Source organism: Hyperolius riggenbachi, chromosome 7 (assembly GCF_040937935.1).
Source record: "Hyperolius riggenbachi isolate aHypRig1 chromosome 7, aHypRig1.pri, whole genome shotgun sequence".
Classification (NCBI taxonomy): domain Eukaryota; kingdom Metazoa; phylum Chordata; class Amphibia; order Anura; family Hyperoliidae; genus Hyperolius; species Hyperolius riggenbachi.
Window position 1 is genome coordinate 298473765 of NC_090652.1, and position 18137 is coordinate 298491901.

General features: G+C 45.8%; 1 protein-coding gene across 2 annotated transcripts in view; it reads left to right on the forward strand.

The window, feature by feature from the left end:
- The window catches only part of PTPRN (protein tyrosine phosphatase receptor type N), a 160091-nt gene that overhangs the window by 68895 nt on the left and 73059 nt on the right, over positions 1-18137 (forward strand). Inside the window, exons 10-11 of one of the 2 annotated variants that reach the window (XM_068246034.1) lie at positions 5623-5709; positions 8569-8648. In XM_068246034.1, coding sequence (XP_068102135.1) covers positions 5623-5709; positions 8569-8648 — 167 coding nt within the window. The remainder of the gene's footprint in view (positions 1-5622; positions 5710-8568; positions 8649-18137) is intronic. The other variant, XM_068246035.1, reaches the window with a different exon arrangement.

The following is an 18137-nucleotide window of genomic DNA, read 5'->3' on the forward strand; positions in this document are numbered from 1 at the left end:
AGAGAGGTGCCACTTTTAGTTGGTAGTCCGCAAAATGGTATATTACAATAGTCAAAACAAGATATTATAAGAGCATGTACTATCAATTAAACAGTTGCCCATACAAGAGCTCTTCTAAACCCCCCCCCCCCCTCCCGGTAACCAAATGTCCCTTAAATGCATATATAATACTAGCTGATAGCTGATGGCCCGGCGTTGCCCGGTTATGTATTTGGCTGGTGTTGGCTCTGCCCACTTTTTCTAACCCTAACACACAATTACTCAATGACCTAGTTTGTGAGATTTGCGGTGGCATCAATAATTTGAATTGAAACAAATCTGATTGGCTGTTTGTGGCTCCACCCCCTTTTCTGAATTTGAACCCCAGTCTGGGGTGCATTGACCAAATGTACCAGGTTTGAGGCTTGTGCCATTAACAGTGCAATAATGGCAGCAATTAAATATTCCTCTTGAAAATCAATAGGTACATTTTAATTGGCTTTTGTAGGTTCCACCCACTTTTCTGAATATTAATCCCAGTCACCCAGTGACCAACTGTGCAAAGTTTGAGAACCCTGCCAGTAGGCCTGAACGATTTTAGGAAAAAATTGAATTGAGCAATTTCTGTCTGAAATTGCGATTTCGATTTGATTCACGATTTCCTTCAAATCAAGCTTTATTCCCCGCCTCTCTTTGTGCCCCCTTTGCCTCCTCTGGGTCTCTCTCTTGCCTCCTTTGTGTCTGTGCCTGCTGTTTCTCTCTTTGTACCCCCTCTGTGTCTCCTGTGTCTCTCTCTGTGCCCGCTCTGTCTCTCTGTGCTTCCTCTGTCCCCCAAGCTGTATCAGTTGTGGACATAACTTCCACCAAGAGTCCAGCAATGCCCGTCTATCCACTTCGCCTCCTGCAGGCTCTAATGCACGGAATACTTCCTGTATGTCATGTGACATACAGGAACCCAGAGTTTTGCCAAGCACAAGAGTCGGCAGACGGCGACAGAGGACGGACAGCATTGGACTCTTGCAGAAGGCATGTCCAACGCTGCGGGCCGAACATTCCAGGACTTTGGGAAAGTTCTTAAGCTGCTTCTTCAAACTTTCCCATGTGGAAATGACGTGATTGCGATAATCGCCACTTTGACGAATCCGAAATTGTGATCTTGGTGATCGCGATTTCGGTTTAAATTCGATTTATCTTTCAGGCCTACCTGCCAGTAACAGTGTAAGAATGGCTGCAGTTTACATTTTCCAGTGAAATTTGTATTTGTCTCCGCCCACTTTATGGTTATGGGCATAAAAAGTATCCTATATGTTATTCCAGGTAATGTACTATGATTGTGCCAAATTTCATTCAAATCCTTTCAGCCATTGTTGCGTCATCGAGTAACAAACATCCAAATTTTCACATTTATAATATTAGTGAGATAAATATATGAAATCACACAGTAGTCTATATGCTGTGGAGTGGACACTGTATAACACCGCTAATGTGTCTGCATCATTGTAAGGCAGTAGCATGACTTATACATTAGGTCTGATCATGTTTCTCTATTACCCTTCCTCTTCCTTTAATTATCCCTCCTCTTCCTGGGCAGGAACAGGAAGTGATGTGAAGACAGCAATGATCAGACAGGACTGTGGATCACAGATATGTGATGTGAATAAAACTTTTTCACATACCGGTCGATGGACATCAGTTGAGGGTTTGTTAGGAATAGGAAGGAGAGGAGGAAGATGGCAGAGTGCAGAGGTATTAGGGTTGGTGTACAGAATATGTAGGCTGTTGGAGAAAATGGTTTGTTGGAGGAAGTCAGTGGGTCTTCATGGCACTTCAGGATAGATAAATCAGTCGTTCATTCTAACTGCATTATTGATCAGGGAGCAATTTGCTACTTCCAGTATATACAGTATAAGCTGTTACTCTGTGCCTGTACTGATAGTAGACTAGCTGCAGCGTGTGCAGATCTCTGCAAACAGTGAGTGCACCCTCACAGAATCAGATCAGTGAATAATGGCGCACAGCACCTATGCATAAAAATGGCGCCGCATTGAAAAGATACGCTTATCGCTATTTATCGTTAGTACTGCATAATAATGGCGCACAGGGAAAAAAGAAGACAAAAGGCACACAGTAATGTTATTTATCAATAGCGCCCTACATAAGCCAAACTGCAGACCTTATTTAACTGCAAAACGGTGAATGGATTTAATGTAACACTGTCAAGGTTGGGGTTAGGCACCACCAGGGGGGTGGATAGGGTTAGGCACCACCAGGGAGGTCTTAGGGTTAGGCACCACCATGGGGGTGGTTAGGGTTAGGCACCACCAGGGGGGTGGTTAGGGTTAGGCACCACCAGGGAGGTCTTAGGGTTAGGCACCACCATGGGGGTGGTTAGGGTTAGGCACCACCAGGGGGGTGGTTAGGGTTAGGCACCACCAGGGGGGTGGTTAGGGTTAGGCACCACCAGGGGGGTGGTTAGGGTTAGGCACCATCCGGGGAGATTTAGGGTTAGGCACCACCAGGGAGGTCTTAGGGTTAGGAACCACCAGGGGGGTGGTTAGGGTTAGGCACCATCCGGGGAGATTTAGGGTTAGGCACCACCAGGGAGGTCTTAGGGTTAGGAACCACCATGGGGGGGGTGGTTAGGGTTAGGCACCACCAGGGGGTGGGTAGGTACCACCAGGGAAGTAGTTAGGGTTAGGCACCACCAGGGAAGTGGTTAGGGTTAGGCACCACCAGGGAAGTGGTTAGGGTTAGGCACCACCAGGAAGGGTCTAGGGGTTAGGGATAGGTACAGAGAGAGTTCTGTGTGTTAATGCTAATTTTCAATAAAATAAAGAGAGCTAAATAAGGCTTTATTGTTAAATAGCAATAGGCGACAAATGGATTAGCAGCAACACCGTGTGCCAATATTCGCAGGCGCCATTTTCAGATGTATGCCACAGAATATGCTGCTACTGTGCACTAAAAGTGAACTAGCTGTAGCGCCTGTGTTGGTTTCTTTTTGTAAAATGGGATTCTACACGCTCTCCCTCCTCACTGCTTCCTTATCAGGATTCAATTAATAAGGCAAGTTTATTTGATAATCAATCAGAGCCTTATTTTAAGAGATTTCAAGTTACAGTTCAAGGACAACTGGAGTGAGAGTGATATGGAGACGGCCATATTTATTTCCTTTTGAACAATACCAGTTGCCTGGCTGTCCTGCTGATCTTTCATGCATCAGATGTGTCTGAACCACACACCTGAAACAAGCATGCAGCTAATCTTGTCAGACTTTAATAAAGTGGACCTGAACACTTGCACAGGACAGAAGGAAAACCGAGAAATGCACGCTGTATGTATTTAGAGAGTTAAGCCTGTCTAATTCCTATTCATCTGTGACTAAGCACAAGTTGTAATTTGATCCCTCCGCTGTGTCAGATGTTTCTTTAAATGTTGCTATGCAGTTGTGTATCTTTTACAGAACCGCCAGGCTCCATATCCCTGTTTTTTAAAGCGGACCTAAACTCAGAACTTCCTCTCTGCTATAAAAGATGCACGACAGCATTATAACCTTTAGAGAAAAATATTTCTTTGTTACAGCTGATACAAATACTGTAATAAATCTGCTGTGTGTCTACTTCCCGCTTTAATGGAAGCAGACATGTTGTTAACATCCTCTGTTTACAAATTAGCTGCTCTGCCATGGCAGAGGAGATTGATGAGCTGGCACAGCTGAGAGATCAAATTTCATTGGTGATTAGTCAGAGATGAGGGGGAATTAGACAGGCTAAACTCACTAAATACAATCTCTAAATACACACAGGGTGCATTTCTCTGCGTTTTCCTTCTGTCCTGTGCAAGAGTTCATGTCCACTTTAAAGGAATCATCAGGTATAATCTGCTGCCCCATGATATGCTTACCTGGGGCTTCCTTCAGCCCCTTGCAGCCGACATGTCCCTTGCAGCATTTCTGCTCGCAGCCGTGGGCCCGGGGTCCTCGCCAGGGCAGAGGCCGACCTCCTGTACTGCGCCTGCGCGAGCGCCGCTGTCAATCAAGTCCATGTTGTCCGCAGTGTACTGCGCAGATGCAGTAGTTTTGCGCCTGCGCAGTACACGGAGGACAACGTGGACATGATTGACAGCGGCGCTCGCGCAGGCACAGTAGAGGACAGCCTCGAGGTCGGCCTCTGCACTGGCAGGCACCATGTGTCGGGGGGCTGTGAGCGGAGATGTTGTGAAGGATATGTCAGCTGCAAGGGGCTGGAGGAAGCCCCGGGTAAATATATCATGGGGCAGCACATTTTGCGTGATGTTTCCTTTAAGAATGAGAAAAGAAGTACCTGATGGGGGTTGGGATAATAGTGTGCAGGCTGATCCCAGCCCTCTTTCTGTTTTATACATTGGGCTGAGGACTGAGAATTGCCAGGCGCAGCAGGCGCACAGCACATGACGAAGTCGGCGTAATTATGGCAATTTTATGTGATTATTCCGGAGCATTGCAGATGAATGTTTTGCTGCGGGCACAGGACACGATGCAGCGCACTGCAACAGAGGCCTAAATGGTCCATAAATCAGCGTAATTATAACTCATAGCAGAGCAAGAAAGACAAACAGCCAATGACAACTGGATATTACAATATTTTATTCTAATGTTTCATTAAAGTGGTATGAAATTCAGCATTTCCTCTTTGCTCTAAAAGATTATTTACAGCCTAAGATCTATTACCACAAAAATTGTAGCAGAACAGCATTCAAACAGTTAAACACAGCAATTTCTTCTTCAGTGGAAAGCTCCTTGCTTCAGTGGGCAGCTTCTGGCCAGGAGGAGGGGATAACATTATCTTTTGTTTACATTCCTTTGTCAGATACATTAAGTAAACACTAGTAAAGGGCAGAAACTGAGCTCCCTCTGCTTCTAGTATGTGTGCAGCTGAGGAGTAATCACTAGATGGATTTTAATATACAAATACAGCAGCTATGACATAAATTGCAATGGCAGCTTTCAGAGCAGATAAACTGTACTTTGGGAATTGTAATTTGTAAACAGACAATATTACTTGTGTACAAAAGCAAATATGGTAATTGTAAGCGTAATAAAATGTAGGAAAACACATTTTTATTGAATGTTATGTCAGAGTTTTATCCCACTTTAACACATGTATTTATTTTAGTTTATTTATTTTTTTTGGGGGGGGGGGGGGAGGCGATAACATGACAAAGGCATACTTCAGCAGTATTTACAGGGTCTGCCAACCTGGCTGACCCTTACAGGTCTGGGCTCCCCTGCAGTTGTAGGGACTGCTTGGCTGTAGTTGATCCCCTAGTGACAGTTGAATATACTGGAGAATATCCCTAATGAGGCTTCTAACTGACAACCGTGACTAGCAAAATGTCAAGCCAGGGGGACCGTAATTGTCTTTACACTGTGCTCACCCTGTAGGTCCACAAGGGGCTTTTTGCTATGCTCAGAGGGCCTTTTGTGACCAATACGGTGGCAGTTCTGCTGACTCTCTGAAACCCAACTGATGTTATTTGCATAGACCTGTGTGAAATAATACTAGTGGACAGGGGTCCCGGAGCAGTGGTGGGAGGGTGGCTCACATTGTCCTGGGAAGGGCCACAGCCCCGGGCTGACCTGCACCCCTTTGCCTTTCTCCGTAGGCCTCTGAGCCTGTTTAATGGGGTTCGCCTGTTGGAAATCCTGGCCAAGCGGGTCCATCTGTCCACCTCCAGCTTCATCAACATCAGGTGAGGAGTGGCTACACCACCAAGGTGGCTGTACATAGGGCATGAACCATCCAATGGTCACAGCAACAACTCAAACCACAAAAGATCACGAGACTAGTCAAAGGCAGATAGGAAAGTATGTGAGAAGATCTAGCACACCTTAACGAGAACCTGTCTTTTATGACCATAAGTGGAGCTCCAACCAAATCTTTTTGATTTTTGTTTTTGGATAATGTGGAGAACAAATGCTGCTGCTCATGTCCCCATATGGAGAGGTCCTCTTTGACTTCCTGAATTATTTGTCCCTCGCCAACCTCAAATTCAAAAATCAACTCTTATTGATGGCAGAATGGGAGCTTTGTGTGCAGAACTACACAGAGGAGCAGTTTGAATGGCCCCGGCATTGGACTCCCAGGTGTCCTCTGTGGAAGTGACATCAGAGATCATGAGACAGCTACAGGGAGCTGGAAGGTCATTGGTGGGTTGGTGACTCCATAAGTTCGGCAGCAAGTAAGGAGAAACTTCTCAGATAAAGAACTAATACAAGTTCTAATACAATCCCACACTACTGAAATTCTCTTTTGACCCCTTAAAGGACAATGGACCTGAGAGGGATATGGAGGTGGCCATATTTGTTTCCTTTTAAACAATACCAGTTGCCTGGCTGTTCTGCATATCCTCTTCTGCTAATACTTTTACTCATAGAACCTAAACAAGCATGCAGATAAGTTGTTTGACTTACGATTGACTGCATGTGCCCCATGCATGTTTCAGGTGTGGGATTCAGACACTACTGCAGCCATAAACATCAGCAGGACAGCCTATAATAAGGACTGGTAATGTTTAAAAGGAAATAAATATGGCAGCCTCCATATCACTCTCATGTCAGTGCTCTTTTAACCCCCTTGGCAGTATGAAAAATTCCGCCAGGGGGAAGCGCAGCAGTTTTTTTTAAATTTTTTTTTTTGTTTAAATCATGTAGCGAGCCCAGGGCGATCTCCGATCAGGAAATCCCGTTCAAAGAACGGGATTTCCTGGAGGGCTTCCCCCGTCGCCATGGCGACGGGGTGGGATGACGTCAGCGACGTCGGGACGTCATTGGGAGTCCCGATCCACCCCTCGGCGCTGCCTGGCACTGATTGGCCAGGCAGCGCACGGGGTCTGGGGGGGCCGCACGCCGCACCGGATAGCGGCGATCGGGCGCGGGGCGGCGGCGATCGGGGTGCTGGCGCAGCTAGCAAAGTGCTAGCTGCGTCCAGCAAAAAAAAAATTATGTAAATCGGCCCAGCAGGGCCTGAGCGGCACCCTCCGGCGGCTTACCCCGTGTCACACACGGGGTTACCGCTAAGGAGGTTAATGTGTATCCACTGAATAAATTAGACTCCGTAAACCTGCCAGTGGAACCAACAAGTGAGGGCAGCTGGAATCAACACATCCCTACTCTGTTCAGAATTAAAAATGAACATCTCCACTAGAAGTCCACTTTGAGTTTTACCTGTTGGGTAGAGCTGTTTGTTCAGTTTACGCCTTTCTCTTGCCTCTTTTTACTAGGAAGTGTTGGACTCGAGAAACCTCCTTGGGTTTGATGCCGGAAAGGCTGGTCATTTTGCCACGTGCAGGCGGAGGAGCAATGTCTATTACTGTATTAGTACCACACGCATTACTGGGGTAAAGTATGAATTGCCATGGTACTGAATGCTACCATAGCAACACATGTTATTCTGGTAACAAGCATGGCGCTAACAGAGTAACGGACAGTGCTCTCCTGGAGTTAGCACCGGTAAAATGACTGACCTTTTGTGCACCTTTTCTCTTGTCTTAGGCCTAGTGCAGAGCTGAATATTTCAAATACAATGCCTGCTCTTAATTCAATAAACTTTAAAGTGGACCCAAATTAAAAATACAAGATTTCAGAAACAAAATCTATATTCTAAATTATAATAATAAATAGCAGCCTTTTTTCAGCTGCATGATGACGAATATAAAATATTTTACATTTATTGGAGGAACCCCTCCCTTCCTTTCATATTGCTGGGACAGAATCCAGCAGACTGGTGGAGGAGATAAAAAAGAAAACACAGGCTGCTACTGATGATGTCACAGGGGAGGTGATCTCAGCTTGTGTGAGATTTCACATAGAAGACGCCCTTGTGAGGGAGGGTAGCTGATGACAAACACACCCATGATCTAAAGCTCCTACTAAGCTATGAAGTAATGGCTGCCACCTGTATAACCCTAGTTATGAAAAGAGAAGGGTGAAAAGCATGCACTGAAATGCTCATAGGCTTGATGGAGTGTTTATTTATCTTTGTATGTGTCAGTGTGGTGCAACTAAATATTAAAACAGTTTGGTTTGGGTCCGCTTTAACCTGTTCCCTACTCCAGGCAAAACATTACTGACATCCAGCGGCGTAACTACAAATCATCAAAACACCTGATCTGAAGGATGGACCCCTTTATCAGAGGGAGTGAAGTCGTAGTTGGGGGCTTCCCTATAGCTCTGCCCCGCCCCCTGCAGTAGCAGGGGCCCCTGAAGTTAAGCCCCCGCTATCATCTGCGTTAGGATTTGGAAAGCTATTTATTTCTACACTTGTGACTTGAGCAGAAAGCTAGAGAATTACCAACTGTGACAGACCGCTAAAAAGAAAGCTATAAAAAACTGTTCAGAAACAGAAAACTCACAGAGGCTCGAGCCTTTTCCCACTTTATCCAAAGATATAAGAAGCCTTTTGGGTAGAGTTCCACTTTAATGCTGTTATCGTCACATTTTCACTAAGGTGTTTTCTCTACTTGTTTAAAATATTTATAAGCATAATAAGATTGATGTTGCTGTTTATGATATCACTCGGTTCTTGAAATCTCCCGTTTTTTTCTTTGCAGCGTGTCGGGATCAGCCGTCACTTTCAGGATCCGAAAAAATCGCCAGAATCTGACTCTGGCGGATGTGGCAGATCGCGCAGGTAAGGGGGCCTTATTGAGATGCCCACAGCGACCACTTCTCTTTAGTTCCATTTAATCAGGTCACAGGAAACTGAAAACAAATATGAAGTAACTTCAAGGACACCTAATAAAAGGGGTATATGGAGGCTGCCATTATTATTTCCTTTTAAACAATACCAGTTACCTGGCAACCCTGCTCATGATCTACCTCTAATACTTTCACCCGTAGACCCGAAACAAGCATGCAGCTCATCAGGTGTTTCTGACTAAAGTCCCAGGACAGTTTTACGCTGCATTGCAATGCTCCTGCCGCATCCCACTGCGATGCAAAAAAACGGTAATCTTATGACCCTGCGGTAGAGTGCAGCGATAGGTTCATATGCATAGCCCCGCCTCCCGTTCAGTGACATACTCCCTGCTGGGCAGAAAGTACATCACTGGGATTCCAGTCGGTCCACGCATGCAAGCCCGACGCTCCCTGTCTCTGGTGTTTACACTTACTACGTCCCCCATAAATTCCATTAACCCACTGTGCATTAAAGAGACACTGAAGCAAAAAAAAAAAATGATATAGTGAATTGGTTGTGTACTATGAATAATTACTAGAAGATTAGCAACAGAGAAAATATTCTCATATTTTTATTTTCAGGTATATAGTGTTTTTTCTAACATTGCATCATTCTATAATATGTGCAGATTACACAACACTCAGCATTCAAAATGATTCTTTCAGAGCAGTCTGTGAACTAATGACCTCTCCTCTGGCAGAGGAAAAGTAAATAGTACAATAACAGTTGAGATAATAAAAGTCAGATAACAGCCCTCTCCACGACTTTGAAAGTCGTAGAGCTTAATGGCTTGTTTGCATAGAGATAACAACTGGAGTTTCTTAACTCTTCCTGTACTGGAAACAATTAGACTGATGTATCTGATCTTAATGTTTTATTTCTTAGCTGTACTACACATACAAATCATAATATCATCATTTTTTTTTCGCTTCAGTGTCTCTTTAAGTGGAGTGCTTGCTGTAATGCGCTGTTGCCCTTGCATCGGATCAGATGCTTCCACAGCACCGCAAAAGGTGTCAGTCTCCATAGACTTTCATTGCTTTTGCGTCCCCTTGCTCTAACGTGCCCACAAGCACCGCAATATGAGCGGGAGCCCCGGCAAAAGCCTAATACTGCTGACTGTATTCTCCCCAGGCTCTTTTAGCCTGGAGCTCCACCCGGCTAGTTTTGGTGAGCACCCGGCTGTTATTGGCTCACCTCCTCCTATGCTATAAGCAGAGTTGCTCACAGAAGCCCCGGCCCTGCATTCTCTCATCTCGCCCCACCCGGCTACTTTTTCATGCCACCCGGATGGGAAAAAAATTCTGTGGAGAACACTGGCTGGGTTTCCCGTTTAGACATGAAACAGACCAATGGGAGTCCTGGAGTAACTGGTGCATTTTCTTTACATGTGGGAACTGGCCCAAATTCTTGAATGAAACTGCAATGTAAAAATTGTATCGTGTGTGGACACCTTAAAGGACATCTGAAACTAGAGGGAAATGGAGGCTGCCATATTTATTTCCTTTTAAGCAATACCGGTTGCCTGGCTATCCTGCTGATCCCCTGCCTCTAATGCTTTCAGCCATAGACCCTGAACAAGCATGCAGCAGATCAGGTGTTTTTGACATTATTGCTAGATCTGATAAGATTAGCTGCATGCTTGTTTCTGGTGTGATTCAGACACTACTGCAGCCAAATTGACAAGCAAGGCTGCCAGGCAACTGGTATTGTTTAAAAGGAAATAAATATGTCAGCCTCCATATTCTTCTCACTTCAATTGTACATTAAGTCAGAGGTATCCGGTGCTATAAAGGAAAACTAATTTTTCTAGGCAAGTATGAATGTTGTTTTCCCTAGTTTTGTTAGTACATAAAACAGTAAAGAGACCTTGGGCAAGGCTCCCAAATGATCCTGGTCTTTCGTGGCTGCAGCTCTGGCACGTTAAAGGACCACTATCGCGTAAAAATTAGGCAGTTAAAATCTGACAGAACCGACAGGTTTTGCGCCAGTCCATCTCCTCATGGGCGATTCTCAGGGTTTTCTTTGTTTTCAACAGCATTTCCTGTACAGCAGTTGCAAAGTCTAACAGACAAAATAGTGTGCAAGTGATTAGGGAGGCTGGCTGGTAGCTTACTATTTTTGCAGTTAAACTGCTGTTCAGGAAATGCTGTTGAAAACCATGAGAGACCGGTATGAGGGGATGGACTAGTCCAAAATCTGTCCATTTTGTCAGATTTTAACTGCATACTTTTTTAGTGGTTTAACCTCCCTAGCATTCTGTACGAGCTGAGCTCGTCCAGAGACGCCGGAGGTCACCGCTCAGGCCCTGGTGGGTCAAGTTGAATAATTATTTTTTTTTTAAACACGAAGCTAGCACTTTGGTAGCTGCGTGTTTCTCCAATCGCCGCCGATCCGCCGCTACCCGACGCAAAAGAGCCCCCCCGCAGACCCCGTGCGCAGCCTGGCCAATCAGTGCCAGGCAGCACTGGGGGTGGATCGGGACTCCGTCGATGACGTCAGGACAATCGTCGCCATGGCGACAGGGGAAGCCCTAAAGGAAATCCCGTTCAGAACGGGATTTCCGGACGGGTCTTCACGCCGGCGGCGATCGGAAGGGTGGGAGGGATGGAGCAGGGAGGGGGGAAGCATGTAGCTAGCGATAGGCTAGCTACATGGGAAAATAAAATTAGGTAAAAAAAAAACTCCCGCGGCCATGCGCAGCACGGACTCAGAACGCCAGGGAGGTTAAATCGGCCAGGGGATAAGCGTGATATAAATGTTCTGTGTACAGTACTGTGTTTTCATTTCTTACATGATGTAGTACCGCTTACTTGACACTAGACGGCGTTGCTGTAGCTCCTTTTGCATGACGACTTAATGTGTAAACACTGGGAGCTCTGTTTCTATAAACTGTCTAGTTAATGCTATTAAATAACGATGTAATATGGATCTTAGATAAAGTCTGATCACTTTGGCCATGGGCCTAGATTTAGAGGCTGTAATCTGTTTAAGACGCATTCATCAATTATTTATAATACATGGCATCATACATGTTTAATGGAGGAACTCTGTAGTTATGAATTGGTAAACAGCATTAATATGTAAACTCTCTGGCATTTAAAGGGCCACAGTCATGGTGTGAAGTAATGCAGGGAGGTTAAGGGTAGGCATCAGGAAATGGTTTATATTAGACAGGGGAATTAGGCGTCAGGAAGTGGTTTATATGAGACAGGGAGGTTAGTGTTAGGCGCCAGGAAGTGGTTTTATTGGGCAAGGAGGTTAGGAATCAAGAAGTGGTTTATATGAGGCATGGATGTTAGGGTTAGGTGTAAGGAAGTGGTTTATATGAGGCATGGAGGTTAGGGACAGGGTTAGGTGTCAGGAAGTGGTTTATATTAGGCATGGAGGTTAGGGTTAGGCGTCAAAAAGTGGTTTATATAAGGCAGGGAGGTTAGGGTTAGTTATCAGGAAGTGGTTAATATTGGGCAGGGAGTTTGGGGATCAGGAAGTGGTTTATATGAGGCAGGGAGGTTAGGGTTAGGTATCAGGAAGTGGTTTATATTAGGCAGGGAGGATAGGGTTAGGCATCAGGAAGTGGTTTATATTAGGCATGGAGGTTAGGGACAGGGTTGGGCGTCAGGGAGTGGTTTATATTAGGCAGGGAGGTTAGGGTTAGGCATAAGGAAGTGGTTTATATTAGGCATGGAGGTTAGGGACAGGGTTGGGCATCAGGAAGTGGTTTATATTGAGTAGGGAGGATAGGGTTAGGCATCAGGAAGTGGTTTATATTCGGCATAGAGGATAAGGTTAGGCATTAGGAAGTGGTTTATATTAGGCATAGAGGATAGGGTTAGGCATCAGGAAGTGGTTTATATTAGGCATAGAGGATAGGGTTAGGCATCAGGAAGTGGTTTATATTAGGCAGGGAGGATAGCGTTAGGCATCAGGAAGTGGTTTATATTGAGCAGGGAGGTTAGGGTTAGGTATCAGGAAGTGGTTTATATTAGGCAAAGAGGATAGTGTTAGGCATCAGGAAGTGGTTTATATTAGGCAGGGAGGATAAGGTTAGGCATCAGGAAGTGGTTTATATTAGGCAGGGAGGTTAGGGTTAGGCATCAGGAAATGGTTTATATTAGGCATAGAGGATAGGGTTAGGCATCAGGAAGTGGTTTATATTAGGCAGGGAGGATAGGGTTAGGCACCAGGAAGTGGTTTATATTAGGCAGGGAGGTTAGGGTTAGGTATCAGGAAGTGGTTTATATTAGGCATAGAGGATAGGGTTAAGCATCAGGAAGTGTTTTATATTAGGCAGGGAGGTTAGGGTTAAGCATCAGTAAGTGGTTTACATTAGGCAGGGAGGATAGGGTTAGGCATCAGGAAGTGGTTTATATTAGGCATGGAGGTTAGGGTTAGGCATCAGGAAGTGGTTTATATTAGGCATGGAGGTTAGGGTTAGGCATCAGGAAGTGGTTTATATTGGGCAGGGAGGTTAGGGTTAAGCTTCAGGAAGTGGTTTATATTAGGCAGGGAGGATAGGGTTAGGCATCAGGAAGTGGTTTATATTAGGCATGGAGGTTAGGGTTAGGCATCAGGAAATGGTTTATATTCGGCATAGAAGATAAGGTTAGGCATCAGGAAGTGGGTTATATTGAGCAGGGAGGATAGGGTTAGGCATCGGGAAGTGGTTTATATTAGGCATAGAGGATAAGGTTAGGCATCAGGAAGTGGTTTATATTAGGCATGGAGGGTTGGGTTAGGCATCAGGAAGTGGTTTATATTGGGCAGGGAGGATAGGGTTAGGCATCAGGAAGTGGTTTATATTGAGCAGGGAGGATAGGGTTAGGCATCGGGAAGTGGTTTATATTAGGCATAGAGGATAAGGTTAGGCACCAGAAAGTGGTTTATATTAGGCATGGAGGGTTGGGTTAGGCATCAGGAAGTGGTTTATATTGGGCAGGGAGGATAGGGTAAGGCATCAGGAAGTGGTTTATATTAGGAATAGAGGATAAGGTTAGGCATCAGTAAGTGGTTTATATTAGGCATAAAGGATAGGGTTAGGCACCAGGAAGTGGTTTATATTAGGCAGGGAGGATAGGGTTAGGCATCAGGAAGTGGTTTATATTAGGCAGGGAGGATAGGTTTAGGCATCAGGAAGTGGTTTACATTAGGCATGGAGGTTAGGGTTAGGCATCAGGAAATGGTTTATATTAGGCATAGAGGATAAGGTTAGGCATCAGGAAGTGGTTTATATTAAGCAAGGAGGATAGGGTTAGGCATCAGGAAGTGGTTTATATTGGGCAGGGAGGTTAGGGTTAAGCATCAGGAAGTGGTTTATATTAGGCAGGGAGGATAGGGTTAGGCATCAGGAAGTGGTTTATATTAGGCAGGGAGGATAGAGTTAGGCATCAGGAAGTGGTTTATATTAGGCAGGGAGGATAGGGTTAGAGTTGGGCCGAACCTCCGATTTTAGGTTCGCGAACCGGGTTCGCGAACTTTCGCGGAAGGTTCGGTTCGCGTTAAAGTTCGCGAACCGCAATAGACTTCAATGGGGATGCGAACTTTGAAAAAAAAAAAAATTATGCTGGCCACAAAAGTGATGGAAAAGATGTTTCAAGGGGTCTAACACCTGGAGGGGGGCATGGCGGAGTGGGATACACGCCAAAAGTCACCGGGAAAAATCTGGATTTGACGCAAAGCAGCGTTTTAAGGGCAGAAATCACATTGAATGCTAAATGACAGGCCTAAAGTGCTTTAAAACATCTTGCATGTGTATACATCAATCAGGGAGTGTAATTAAGGTACTGCTTCACACTGACACACCAAACTCCACTGAACAGAACAGGTATGCAGTGGCGGGTTCACTGAACAGAACAGGTATGCAGTGGCGGGTCCACTGAACAGGTATACAGTGGCGGGTCCACTGAACAGAACAGGTATGCAGTGGCGGGTTCACTAAACAGGTATACAGTGGCGGGTCCACTGAACAGAACAGGTATGCAGTGGTGGGTTCACAGAACAGGTATGCAGTGGCAGGATCAATGAACAGGTATGCAGTGGCAGGATCACTGAACAGGTATGCAGTGGCAGGATCAATGAACAGGTATGCAGTGGCAGGATCAATGAACAGGTATGCAGTGGCAGGATCAATGAACAGGTATGCAGTGGCAGGATCAATGAACAGGTATGCAGTGGCAGGATCAATGAACAGGTATGCAGTGGCAGGATCAATGAACAGGTATGCAGTGGCAGGATCAATGAACAGGTATGCAGCCAGGGACAAGCTAAGGCTAACTAATCTTTCCCTATGAGAGACTGCAGTAGCTCGCCCTACTCTAACTAATGCAGGCACACGAGTGGCCACGGCCGCCGCTGCCTGCCTATATAAGGGGGGGTGGGGCTCCAGGGGCTAGTGTAGCCTAATTGGCTACACTGGGCCTGCTGACTGTGATGTAGAGGGTCAAAGTTGACCCTCAGTGCATTATGGGGCGAACCGCAATGGGGCGAACTTTTCCGCAATAAAGTTCGCGTGCGGTACCCGCACGCGAACCACCTAGGTTCGCGCGAACCAGGTTCGCCGGCGAACCGTTCGGCCCAACTCTAGATAGGGTTAGGCATCAGGAAGTGGTTTATATTAGGCATAGAGGATAAGGTTAGGCATCAGGAAGTGGTTTATATTGAGCAGGGAGGATAGGGTTAGGCATCGGGAAGTGGTTTATATTAGGCATAGAGGATAAGGTTAGGCATCAGAAAGTTCTTTATATTAGGCATAGAGGTGTAAGGCTTGGTGGTGTATTCTCCACAGTCAGCATGCAACGCATGAGCTGGCGTGGAGGAGGTACACACACTAGCACCAGGAAACAGGCTATCCCTAGTATAGTGGAGGGGAGGACTGACTCCAATAGGAGATTGTGGCGCACAGAGCCGGTGCAGATCTGACAGCCACAAACAATGCTTTCGTTATAACGTCTCAGCGCAAAGTAGCGCTGAGCGCATAAACCAGAACTGAGGAGATCAGGACAGGTAGACAGAATGAACGCTTGCTAGCTAGCGGCTACTTAGCGACAGCAAGCGTCCAAAACCAGACAGACTGGAATGAGGCAGCCAATGCGCTGCGGCGATGGCGTGCCTCACAAAGACAGGACAGGACAGTCAGGAAACAGCAGGATTAAGATAGATGAACGTAACACAGATAAATATACAACAAGTATGTTTTCCTAGCGTATTACAATTACAGCTATCAATGAAACTATTTGTAACGTCTGACTAACATATGTATATATCGGCAATGAACCGATATATGACATAAGCAGGAACGCTGACTAGGAATGGAGTAATACAGGGAACAGGACTCAGAAGGATTCGCTATCTCTTCGCAGAGATGAACGCAATCCACAAACGGTAACAGAACAGGATTCAGAAGGATTCGTTATCTCTTCGCAGAGATGAACGCAATCCACAAACAGTAACAGAACAGCATTCAGAAGGATTCGCTATCTCTTCGCAGAGATGAACGCAATCCACAAACGGTAACAGAACAGGATACAGAAGGATTCGTTATCTCTTCGCAGAGATGAACGCAATCCACAAACAGTAACAGAACAGGATTCAGAAGGATTCGTTATCTCTTCGCAGAGATGAACGCAATCCACAAACAGAACCAGGAGCAGGGTAACTACCTCAGCACGGGTGGTCACGGTACGCGCAACCTACCAAAACGTGCTGGAAAGCTGACTAACTGCACACAGGATATAAACAGTTCGTGTACGTATACATCAGCGACACTGATGTATCAACGTAACACAAATACAAGGAAAATAATAAACGTGCTGGTATGCATATATATTGGCAATGAACCAATATATGATGCAAAGACCAGCAAAGTATCTTTATAACAAGAAACACGATCGGGGGCTAAAGCGACAGCAAGACTGGCTTACACTGAAGCTATGAAAACCCAAGGAAACCCTGCAGGAAGCAGATCTTTATACTGAGGTCATCCAATGGGAGCAGACATGCAGATTCCCACACAGGTGAATGATAATCATTCACAAGCTGACAGCAGGGAAAGACAGACAAAGCTATGCAGCTTGCATGGAAATAGATCAGAACTGCCTGAGCTGCAGCACTACTACTTCCAGCAATAGCTGCTGCAGCAGCGATCATTACAGTACCCCCGCCCTTAAAAGCGGATTCCAGACGCTTTTCAAAACTGAAATTCCCAACAAAACAGTCTGACTGATAATTCATGATGACCGGGACAGCCCGGCAAGACCGAATTCCAGAATCAGTCCCCACAAGACTGGACCCATCAGAACCAGAACCTACAGAACATTGCCCATCAGTACTACAAGCCCCAGTGTGACACCCATCAGAACCATGATTTCCAGAAGAAAGCCCTCCGAAATTCCCTGAGCGATACCCACCGCCTTCCAGGAACCGTTCAGAAACGCCAAAGCCTTTGCAATGCCCACCGGTACTGTCTTTACCAACACAAAACCCACTGTTGAACCAGTCCAAGGCACCAGGACAAGTTTTCTCAGAGACCTCCCAGAACACCTTGAAGCTCCAAAGAGATCCCCATAGGTCAGAATGCCCCTTAGGCTCACATGGAGAACTATCAAGAACCCCTATGGAACCTAGGGCAATTCCCGAGTCAGGGCCACAAGGACAAACATCAATATCAGGGCTTTCAGGGACCAGAACCATCTCTGGGCATGCAGGCAGACTGGCAACATCAGAACGTGTTCCCATTAAGGAAGCATCAGAGCACGCTAACACCTTAGACACACTTGGGCATTCTGGCACACAAAGAACATCTGGGCACACCGGCACAAGAGAAACCTCTGGGCATGTCAAGGAACTGTGAGCCTCAGGGTCAGCCAAGACAGGACCAAAACCAGGACTGGCCAAAAAAAAATCATCATGACTAAACTTCGCAACTACTGGACTTTTACACGAGAATGCTGGATCAGACTTAGATGTCGCTGATTCCAGCAAAGTCAGTAACAAATCAGATTCAGGGGCACTAACAAGACAGGACAAATCTTCTGATGTATGCACTGAACCAGATAGGGACTCCACAACTACCTCTGGACTGGACAGAGACTCATTTAATACACTGGATTGGAGCTCATGAGGCGCTGCAGAACAAGTCAGTATTGCAGCAGCCCCCACTGGACTAGGCAAAACTGAGGAATTCCCTGGACAGGAAGGGGACTCTGGAACCTCTGCCACAGCGGCCAGAGAACCAGAATCTTTCAGGACACAGGGCTGGGTTTCAGGAACACTCATCAGACCGGACTGAAATTCTGAGATTTCTATTATTTTGACCAGAGAATCAGAATTATCCATGTTACAGGGCAAGACTTCTGAAACATTCAGAGGACAGGGCTGGAGTTCCTCGGCTGTTACAACACTGGAGAGGGACTCAACATTGGTTAAATCAGACTGTGTACAGGG